This window comes from Myotis yumanensis, unplaced genomic scaffold, assembly GCF_028538775.1.
Source record: "Myotis yumanensis isolate MYYU_CA2020_CCGP unplaced genomic scaffold, mMyoYum1.0.hap1 SCAF_18, whole genome shotgun sequence".
Taxonomy (NCBI): domain Eukaryota; kingdom Metazoa; phylum Chordata; class Mammalia; order Chiroptera; family Vespertilionidae; genus Myotis; species Myotis yumanensis.
The window spans coordinates 37,266,238-37,277,828 of NW_027223769.1; the positions used below are offsets into that span (position 1 = coordinate 37,266,238).

At 46.3% G+C, this 11,591-nt stretch overlaps 1 protein-coding gene across 1 annotated transcript in view; it reads left to right on the top strand.

Moving 5' to 3' along the window:
* TOX3 (TOX high mobility group box family member 3) overlaps window positions 1–8,431 on the top strand; it is a 102,554-nt gene extending 94,123 nt beyond the window's left edge. The window contains exons 6-7 of the mRNA XM_070398327.1: window positions 1,935–2,015; window positions 6,420–8,431. Coding sequence (XP_070254428.1) covers window positions 1,935–2,015; window positions 6,420–7,193 — 855 coding nt within the window. The 3' untranslated portion in view covers window positions 7,194–8,431. The remainder of the gene's footprint in view (window positions 1–1,934; window positions 2,016–6,419) is intronic.
* Window positions 8,432–11,591: the final 3,160 nt, after the last annotated feature.

An 11,591-nucleotide genomic window follows, 5' to 3' on the forward strand; every position in this document is an offset into this window, starting at 1 on the left:
TTCCTTTCTAAACTATGGAATGGAAAACACACACACACACACACACAAATATATATGAATATATGAACACAACCCATGCTCCAGTTATATGGATTTCTCAGTTCCTATAAGGATGTGTGATCTGAACCCATTCAGAGGAGAGTTGGAGGAAGTCCAGGCCGTACCCTGCAAGCATACACTTTTGATTTTAATCTCTTCGTTTTGAATAATGTGGACTGTTTTCCCCCTTTGTTCAAAAAGGGCGCCCCAAAGCCACAAGGTCCAGCCCACTTGCCTTTTCTGTGATCATCTTTCTGAACTCGCATGCTATCCTAGTGGGTTTCCAAACTTTGAAGCTGTCCCTGCGTGTCTTGTCTCATTATTTTCCCCAGGCATTTGAAATTTTATGCCAGGTTCATTTGAAAGCTCGGCAGTGTGAGAGGTATTGGGAGATTAGCCAGGCTGGTGGGAGATACTTCCTTCAGGCCTGGTCTCTCCTCCTCCTCCACACAGCGCAGAAAAGAAAGGCTTCCCTGGGGGTCATTCCTCCCCTGGCTCCTTGCGATGAAACTCCTATGACCATTAATAGGAGTTAACTGGAAGAATAGACCCCTATTCGTAAGAACATAGAATAATTGTTGCAGGGTTGGAGAGTGGAAAACCCTTGATTTTTTCCTTTCTTGACAAGTCATGATATCATTTTTATCAGGTGGTTTTGTTGGGAGGGTGCGGCTGAAGAAGTTGCCTGAGTGTATGCAGTGTGTAGCAGACTGATTTTCTACCCCAGACAAGTAACCTGAAGGGTCTGGCTAACGGCTTCACCCAACTTTTCAACTTCTGAGAGAAAGATAGGCTTTGGTCTAATACTTAGCCATCAGGTCATTGTTAGGAAAAGAAGCCCAAATCATATGTGATATGCTGGGAAGTGTTTATGTAACTCATGCATCTCACTAATGGAAATCTCCCAACTTTTACTATGTATGGCTTTTCTTCTCTGCAAAAGAAAACCAAGGTCCAAAGGCCTCTAACCTTTCTGTCTTCACACACTCTACCTGTTGTTGGTGTTTTATTTTGTTTTGTTTTGTTTTGATTTAAATATACTTTTATTGATTTCAGAGAGGAAGGGAGAGGGAGAGAGAGATAGAAACATTTATGATGAGAGAGAATCATTGATTGGCTGCCTCCTGCACACCCACTACTGGGGAATGAGCCTGTAACCCAGGCATGTGCCCTTGACCGGAATCGAACCAGGACCCTTCAGTCCACAGGCCAATGCTCTATCCACTGGGCCAAACCGGTCAGGGCCAGTTGTTGGTGTTTTAATTCTCTGATTTATAAATGTGTGTGAGGGAAAGAAGACATTGATGGAGAAATTTGTTACTTTAATATATATATATAATTGATTTCAGAGAGTAAGGGAGAGGGAGAGAGATAGAAACATCAATGATGAGAAAGAATCATTGATTGGCTGTCTCCTGCATGCCCTCTACTGGGGATCAAACCCCACAACCTGGGCATGTGACCAGGAATTGAACCGTGACCTACTGGTTCATAGGTCAACTATCAACCACTGAGCCACACTGGCTGGGAAAACTTGTTACTTTTTATAATTTCAACCATTTGCAGCAAATGTTATTCTTCTTACTTCCTTAGTTACTGCCTTCGCATGAGACCCTCCTCTGTTACTCTCAAAGAGTCTACGCTACACCCTAAAATCTTATTCTCATTTGCCACAGTAAACATCAAAATTGTGTTCCAGTGAGGGTGGCTGGGTTTTGTTTTGAGGTGTGTGTGTGTGTGTGTGTGTGTGTGTGTGTGTGTGTTTACACCGATCAATGCCAGGGAGACCAGCTTTTTATGTGAGTTAATGTGATTAGGTCACATTGTGACCTACCTTGTACAACAGTTATTTCATGGTTTCAGAACGGGTGGTGCTAATTGTGGCCTTTCGGCAGGTGTATAAAAGGAAGACGGAAGCTGCCAAAAAGGAGTACCTGAAGGCCCTGGCCGCATACAGGGCCAGCCTCGTGTCTAAGGTAAGCCTGTGCCGGTGGCCGGTCTCTGAGAGGTACAAGGTTGAAAACGGCATCCCCCACCCCCCCCCCCCCAGCATTGAACACATAAATGCAACTCGCCTCAGATCTGACCGAAAAAGCCTCTTGAACAACTCACGCATTTATTTGTTTCCATTAAGGAATCCTGGCATGATGGCATGAAAAATACGATAAATTCCAGTAATTTCAGCTGCTGAATCAAAGTTGTTGCCAAAGGACTCACTGGTCTCTAGATGCGTGGCGAAGCTATTTAGACAAATTTTAAATGGCCTCTTATTCTTCCGTTGAAGTCAGAGACGGGGCTGTGTGTCAGTGCGCCCTGTTTAAGCTGGGAGGCTTGTCTGTCCTGCATTGTTGGACATCATGTCATAAGTCCGCCAATGATTTCATTATTGCGAGAGGGGAGGTTGCATTTTTTGACCAAACTGCTCCATATCATGTCAATAAATAAACCTCATGATTATTTAAAGTAAAACTACGCTCCCGGCACTGAAAAATAAAGACATGTGTATGTATTATACACCGAGTATACAATGGGCCCTGATGTATTACAAAGTGCCCCAACATCCCAAAGCAAATGTCACTTTAGATTATTATTACCTTGATCCAAAAGGAGCCTGAGCTATTACATTATATGATTTTAACATTTAATTAACTTTGTCTTCAGCCTCCCTAGAATTTAGAGAGGCTTTGGGGAGATTAAATTGAGCTAAGGGTTTTTATCTTGATGTATGTCCCCTGGCAAGCAGGGATTCCACTTCTTGTCATTGGTTTTGCCTACAGTCCCACTCGGGGCCTCAGGGCGTGGTAGGTTGCAAGGCTGTTTGAAAGGGTGTATCCTGTTTTTTCTCTTCAAGTTGGCTCTCCTTTTATGTTAAAATCTATCATGCTCGGCTGCTCAGAATCAGAGCAAGAGCGGTCCTCCTGCCTTGGACAGCTGGGGGGACACTTGCCACTTCGTTAGAAGGAGGAAAGGCAGTCTTTAGGTCAATAGCCAAACCTTTTTTCCTGGAAGATACACATTGAAAGATAGGACACCCACGTGATCTCACTCCGGTGCGGAATCTAAGCAACAAAATACACCGTTGAACGGAGTGGATCCAGAGACATAGAAGCGTGGAACAGAGTGCAGAATTTCGTAGGGAAGGCGGTGGAGGGTGGGGGAGTGGGAAGAGAGCAGCCAAAGACCTTATATGCATCTATGCATCACCCATGGACACAGACAATAGGGTGGTGAAGGCCTGGGGTGGGGGGTGGGGGCGGGCTGGAGGAGATCAGTGGGGGGAAAAGGGGACATATGTAATACTTTTAACAATAAATCATTATTTAAAAAAGAAAGCAAGCTAGGGTACCTGTTCTGGCCTCAGGTTTGTCATTTGCAGAAAACAACTGAATGTGGGCCGTCGCTATTCAGAATTGAGTGCGGTCCACGGCCGTTAGGTGGAGGGAAGTGAGGAAGGATGTGCACGCACTTGCTCAGGGGGGCATTTGTTCACGCACTCACCCCGAAGCAGCGAGAGGTGATCTTTGTGCTTCAGAGCGTGAGTCACTGACCGCAGGTGGCTGTCAGCCCAGAGGCAGTGACTCACTCAGAGGCACTAAGGAAATCGAGGCCACGCTGGCGCCCATCAACTCTGCGGCTGGCTTAGAAGGGAAACGTTAAATGTGACTCATTGGATGCTAGAAACTAGCTTCAGGAATATATATATATTTTTTAACGGGATTCAGTGACTCTGAAAAGTCAATCAGATGGGATGTTAAAAGAATCAATCTAGAATATTGTTTGTTGGTGTGGTGTAAGGGGTTCCTAAATTTGCATTCAGAGACCTGGCGGGCGGCTGCAGTAGTCCTTGAGATGTAAGTTCAGAATAACTTCAACCTGGGCAGCACGTGTGAAACGGGCTAAAATGCTGATCTCACATAGTAGGAAGCAGCGTCTCATTGTACAGCATGGTGATCAGCCCGCCCCTGAAGAACTGATTCTGTTTTGGGGGCTCCACAATTTAAAGAGGAATGGCGATCAGTTGAAGGCCGCCCACAGGGGGACTGAAAACTAAGCCATTGAAAGACACAGGGAAGCAGATGATGGTAGTCTTCAGATGTGAAGGCCATCATGTGACGGAGGCCGGAGTTTCACCTCTGAGTCTGACATAGAACTCGTCCAAGGAGTGAGGTTATGGGGAGCATGAGTTCAGCCTCCCCGTGAGCCATGACAAGGAGGGTGGCGTCATATGTGCATATATCTTCTGTCTCCACCTTCGGAGCCCAGGACTCACTCTCTTATGATGTGACTACTGTCACTTTCAGTTTCCACAGCAGCCAGAATATGAATGGAGGCTTACTGTTCAGTGATACCATGCATTCAAACAGGAGCATCAGCGATGGCTTTTCCTACACTGAGTGACTGTCTATACCAGCGATTTCCAACCAGTGTGCCGTGGCACACTGGTGTGCCGCAAGAATTTTTAAAACACGCAATACTTGGCTTTTATTCAGGGGCACCAACCTCTTTTCTCTTAGACTGTCAAATAAAAAAAAAAAAAATAACAACAGCCCTAGTTGGGTTGCTCAGTGGTTAGAGCATCAGCCTGCAGACTGAAGGGTCGTGGATTCGATTCTGGTTAAGAGCACGTACCTCAGTTGCAGGCTCAATCCCCGGTCCCAGCAGGGGCATGTGCAAGAAGCAACCTATCGATGTGTCTCTCTCACATCGATGTTTCTCTCTCTTTGTCTCTCCGCCTCCCTTCCACACTTTCTAAAAAAAAATAAAAAAAAAAATCCTTGGAAAAAATATCCTCAGGTGAGGATTAACAAAAAAAAAGAAAAAGAAAAAAATGACAGCCAACACAATAATAGCCATCCAGTGTGAATGAATCAAAATTATACCTTTTTTTTTTTGTCAGATCAGCAAATATTAGTTTTCGGTGTGCCGCGATTTTTTGGAATAGTTTTTGTGTGCCAGGAGATGAAAAAGATTGAAAATTGCTAGTCTGTACCTGTAAGGTCACTTGTCAGGTTCCTTCTAATAGTAGATTTTATAAATCCGAGCAATAAAAATGCAGACGTGAACATTCAAAATCATTTAAAGAGAGTGGGTATCAGCTCGATGGCTCCATGGTGACCCCACCACCCTGTCTCCCAAACCTTCTAGTTCTGTGAAGGATAAGGAGGAAATATAGTCTTTAAAGGGAATCACTCCAATCCCTGTTGCATCAGTAAGATATATATTTTTGAGGCGGTAATTCTGTGTTTTCGGTGCAGAATATAATAGGTAGTTTCTCTCTAGGCGGAGCCCCAGATGGTTGTTTATAACAGATTATTCAGTCACAGAGTTCTAAACATCCTTCCCTCACCCGTGGCTGCTTTGGTAAATTCCGGAACTCTTTGCAAATGCTTGGTAAACTAAACCACTTCTCACACTGTAAAGCACTTCAATGGAGTACCTCTAAGGAAGTCAGTTATGTTGTTCTTATATCCAAGCGAGCACTGTTCTACGATCATCACGCACATACCTGGCTTTGGTGTTTTCTGGTAGCTGTGGTTGTTAATAAAAGCTGCTAACGTTTACTCAACGCTTCCTGTGGGCCAGGCACTGTTCTAAAATGCCTCACGCATATGATTTAGTTCTCACGACCTCTACACAAGGCAGATACCGTTTTATAGACATGGACACTGAGAAACAGCCGGATGAATTAATTTGCCCCAAATCACAGAGCTGTGAAGTCATAGAGGTAGATTGGTACTCAGGCAGTCTGTACTCCGTGTCAATATTTGATGGAGAGGTTAGTGCCGACTTACATGCTGAAGAATCGTTGCTCTTCAATATGTGTATCAGTCATCTATCCCTACAGCATGGCTGCATAACAAGCAGCTACAAAGCCAGGGACTTCAGAAGATAAGGGTTGATCTCAGAGAGTGCCAGTTAACTGGTTGGTTCTTCAGATTGAGGGCATGGTGGGCAGGATCAACTAGTTCTGCTCATCTGTTGACAATGCCTGTGGAGGTGCAGGGTCAGGGTGAGGGGGGAATGGACTCATTCCCATAGGTGGCAGGCAGTTGGCGGGCACTTGAGTGGGGTAACTGGGCCATGCACGTGTCATCGCACTTGGCAGTGGTAGTTCTGAGAGGTAGTGTGTGTGGACGGGTATTAAGGCCCCTTGAGACCTCGCTTCCACCACATTCCGTCCAGCAGAGCAGAGGCACAAGGCCGGCCCCAGGCAAGAGGGGGGAAATGTGATTCTATCCCGGGGACGAGCTAAAAAGCCACAGGGCCAAGGGCTTGGGGATGGGGGAGCGTGCATCGTGGTGGCCATCCTGAAAAGAATGCTTAACTCTGTTAACTACACGTGCATTTTCATACTTGGGACTTTCCCTCCCGGAATGCAGGCGGCTGCTGAGTCGGCGGAAGCCCAGACCATTCGTTCCGTTCAGCAGACCCTGGCGTCCACCAATCTGACATCCTCCCTCCTCCTCAACCCTCCGCTGCCTCCTCACGGGGCGGTGTCGGCGGCCGCCCCGCCCCAGACCCTGCAACAGCAGTCGCTCCCCCGCTCCATCGCTCCCAAGCCCTTACCCATGAGACTGCCCATGAACCAGATCGTCACGTCGGTCACCATTGCGGCCAGCATGCCGTCGAACCTTGGGGCGCCGCTGATCAGCTCCCTGGGCGCGGGCCTGGTGGGCTCGGCGTCCGCCACGCAGGTGAGCCCGTCCGTGCAGACCCCGCAGCAGCAGCAGCAGCAGCAGCAGCAGCAGCAGCAGCAGCTGCAGCAGCTCCAGCAGCAGCAGACCCAGCAGCAGCAGCTGCAGTTGCAGCAGATGCACCAGCAGCTCCAGCAGCAGATGCAGCAGCAGCATTTCCAGCAGCACCTGCAGCAGCAGCTCAGCCAGCAGCAGCTGCAGCAGCAGCTCAGCCAACAGCAGCTCAGCCAACAGCAGCTCCAGCAGCAGCTCCAACAGCAGCTGCAGCTGCAGCAGCTGCAGCACATGCAGCACCCGTCGCAGCCTTCGCCGCGCCAGCACTCGCCCGGCAGCGCCCCTCAGATGACGTCCCCCGTCCCCGCCATCGGGAGCCCCCAGCCGGCCTCCCAGCCGCAGCACCAGTCGCAGATACAGTCCCAGACACAGACTCCAGTGCTGCCGCAGGTCAGTATTTTCTGAAGACGCGCGGCCAGCGGCAGGCGGACGGACGGGCGCGTGGAGGCCGGCGGAGGGTCCACTATCCGAGGCGGGGACTGGGCGGTCGGTGTCGGCCCTGCAGACGCGCATCACAGATCCCATGGTCCTCTGAAGTGTCTATTAGATAGGCAATAAGAACGACAGCGTAGCTGCATCCTCTAGCTGACTCGAAAAGCCACTGGGGTTTCCCACAAGAAAAGCTGTGCTCTGTTATGTGATGCCTTTTTTTAATTTATTCAGGCTGTACCTACGATATGTGAATCACACCGTTTCATGAATCCTGGGGCCTACCAAGGACGACACAGGGGCCTCTCTGAGTCACAGGACATGGCCTTATGTCTCCATTTAAGTGACTGGACCGCACTTCCAGGCGACGGGAACTCATGAACCCCCTTCCCCCCCAAATTAAAAGCACAGTTGTAACTACCTGAATAGGAAGATATTCTCGTGTCATACAAACATTTGTATGACATGAATAGTCGATGGCATTTTTTTGTCATAAAAAAAAATAATAATGTAAATCACAGACTTTTGCCAAAGGTCTTATTTTTTTTTTTCCTAACTATCTCCAGAAAAAGAAAAAAAAAAAAGCAAGTGGTTAGATTCAAGTGTTGACTCATTTCCACTTTTTACTCACGACTTCTCCAAATCAAACAATATCTATGACCACCGTTAGCCCATTATATCCATTCCAATTAGAGGGAAAGAATGTGAATATTATATTCTGTGTTTTGAGTGACAAGTTTCGAAAAAATAAAAACACTGTATTTTTAAAAGGGAAATGAACTTAAATGAAAGCAGTTATTACAAAAGTTAAGATTTAAAAAAAAAAAAAGCGAGAGTTTTTATTATGATGTAATACTGGTAGAATATTTAACAGGCGCACCGCATCGGAATAATCAATGTAAATATTTTCTTTCCAAGTTGTACGTTTTCCTATCATGTGTTGTAAAGTTTTCATACATGAGGCTTTAACGTAAACACTGGTGACACAAACCATTCATTGCTACGTTGCTTATTGTGTTTTTACGCTGTTTTATACTTTTTTATGAGTTACGATAGCAGCAATTGAGTTGTTTGTATTTTGCTTAACTAAAACAAAAAAAAAATGCTTTTATCTTGCTATAGAATAAACACATTTCAGTAAAGACCGTGGGCTGTATTTTGATGCAACAACCCGGAAACTGTTCACTTTTCAAATAAAATGATCTGTCACGTTTCCCTTTTGGTTCCTTGAATACGTGTCGCAGGGGGAAGTAGGCCACGTACCAACTTGTACTGAAGCTCAAGATTGTCTCCCATTTTCAACCGGAAATGGGATATCAGAGCGAAGGATGTGGACGGCCTGGCCCCAAACCAGGGCCCTTGGAAAAAAAAAAAACAGCAACAAAACATACTTTGGAAAGGGTTTTGTGATGATGTTTGTGTTAAGGGGCAAGGATGGAGGGTAAGTAGAGAGGAAAAAGCGCACGTCTTCTCTGAGGGGGCGAGGGCGGGCTGGTCTGGTGTGGCGATTGCTCTTAAAACCCATGCTAATTCTTCAGCCAAAATAATGATTTCAGTGCCCATGTCGTCCCCCCTCTCCTCGCTCCTGATGGCTCCTCTTGGAGAACACTGTGACCACGATCCCCAGTTGTCTTGCATGATTAATTACAGCATCTGTCGTGTCAGAAGCTATAATGAAGAGGTCTTGATAAAAATTGCAAATTACCACTGGCAACAGTCTTCCACTGCTTATGATAAAATGAAAATTAAAAAACAGCAAGTGTCAAGCCTGACCAGACCCTCATCTGGAGGGAAAAAAAAACAAACACACACACAAACGAGGGTGTGAGGAGCCGGGGCCATAGTTACTGGGTGCGAAGCACTAAAAAAATAATGGACTCTGGATGCCTCCAAGTTGTTGCCTCTCAAAGAATATTTACTGTATGTTGTGGGCAATGAATAATGAATCCGGCTTTTAATATTTCATAATCCTCTCCTCTGTAGAATGTACAAATATTGAACAGCAAGCGATTCTAATTATAAATTTATAGATTTCTTGCTGTAGAGAAATGTATGTCTAAATGGAAGCTTTTCCTAAGATGCATGAGTTGACAGGTATCAGTGTGCGGGTTTCGGACGACGCCTCATCCCATCTACGAGGGGGCCAGTGCACCCCACACAGATCCATCAGAAGCAGAACCGACGGGCGGAAGGTTCTCTGAGGATCGAGACGAATGTTACAGAACAATAAGAGCCATTTTATATTCTGTTGTGAAACCTTTAGACAAATGTCTTCAGAATTAATTGGCGGACTCCATGTGACAGTAATTGTGTATTAGTTCTGTAATTGTCACTTTGAAAACCCATGAAGTATTGCTGGGGGGGAAAAAGTGTCACTAGTGATAAGGCTTAATTGCAAGTGAAGTCTGTGTTCGACTGTTTGCAGTTAGAAGCAGGTGCTGTAACATCTATTAAATGACTTTCTAAATCTTGGGTTTGATCACATTTGATTAAATGCTGCGAAGCCACTGATGGCCCATGTCAAGGGGGGGAACATAGTTCCGTCCCCTCCAGTTTCAAAAATTATTCATCAGGCAAAACTATCTGTTATAGAACACCCAAAGGCTTGAATCATGAAAAGAATTTCCCCCAGACTTGGGACCGAATTCTTCTTCTCAGGACTCACTGAGACTATGGTGCATCAACTTGGATTTCTATCTGTACATGTGTTCCTGGTGCCTTGAAAGTAAGAAGGCGGTGGACTGTTTGTTGTTGTTACAGGTCGGAAGGAAATCGGGGTGCTGAGAAGTAGGCCTGAGAAATGTGGAAGCCGATTAGTGGGGCGCCTCAGTGGCCTTCAAGCCTCCCCCCTGAAGTGTCCACAATCATGAGCAAGGCCCTCCCGCCCCCTCCACCTCCATCACACACCTTCTCTGTCCCCCCCTGCCGTGGGCACATCATTTTATTACTCTGGCTAAACACGTTCTCTCTCTTGCATTAACCTGGATGCCGTAGGATGAAATAACCGACGGAGGTTTCCTTTGTAGCTGACACGGGGTCATTAGTTCCTGACTTCCAAGAACAAAAGCTTAAATGCCTTTGTTGTGGCATCATTTCTGCGGTCGGCTACCACCTGATGGGAGTTGGAAGGCCTTCGCGACAAACGGATTCCTAGCTCAAGGGTGAGCAGAAGTCCTCTGCCCATGTGAATTCAGTGGGCTTCAGGTCTCTCTCCCCTTTCTCACCTCATGGAGCTTTTTTTTTTGTCTTCTCAGCACTGGACTTCAATCTAACCTTGCCCCCCCCCCCCCCCCCACTCTCCCCACCCCCACCGCCTTTGTTTGGCTTTTGTCTTGCAACAGCTGTTATTATCGTTTTTTTTGGTCAGCTGTGATTGCTGGAGGCAAAATAGGACCAGATGGTGTTTTGCTATGCATGAATGGGGAGTTAGAGGGCTTGCGATTGAATAGGCCAAGTTTGAATGGTGTCTGTGCACCACCTGCCTGCCTGGGCCTCGGCTCACACATCACAGGAGCATGAGCCGCCGCAGACCCACCAGCGTCGGATGGGAAAGTGGGGTGGTTTCCCCCATATTTATTGATCTTCCATGCGCTAACCGAATAATCCAGGCAATCTGAGTTAATTGGATATGACGCAGCTTGGGCGTGCAGTCTCTCACTCTAGAATTCCTGGTTTGCTTTAAGGATTTCATTTTTCTCCAAAGTAGAGACACACACACACACACACACACACACACACACAATAGTGAAAGTAACTAGGCTAAGTAGGCAGTGACTAATATAAAATAATGTAGGTTTCAGGGGCATCATTCTATACTACATCATCTGTATGTTGTATTGTGCATTCACCACCCCAAGTCAAGTTTATTAACCAATGTCACCCCAATCGAGTCAATAAAAAATACATTTTAAAAAGTCTAAGATGATAGACTTTAAGAGTCTAGGCTGAGGTGTTAGAAAGGTAAGGACATCTCCATGATATTCGTATTAGCTAATAATAGAAGGTAAAGAAAAACGAATTCTGAGATGTAGCCTCATCTTTGTAGAGTTTACCCATCCAATAATGCGCATTTATAAGAAATGTGCCTTACTGGGGACACCGCACACATACACACACCAGATTAGAGTCTTCTTAGAAAATATTAACGCTGCCTTTTTCTCCTCATTCCTTGAACTGTAGCTAGTGTTGCCGACTAGCTGAAGTGGTAGCCCCGAGGACAGACGCTAGCCCTGAATCTCGAAGCTGGTGAATGGGTTCGACTCTTGTTGATCGGGATCCTACAGGGGTGTGTGTGTGTGTGTGTGTGTGTGTGTGTTGCTCAGTGACCTTAAGGAGCCTTGATTTTTCTTTATTGCAGTGGAGACATGTACCCAC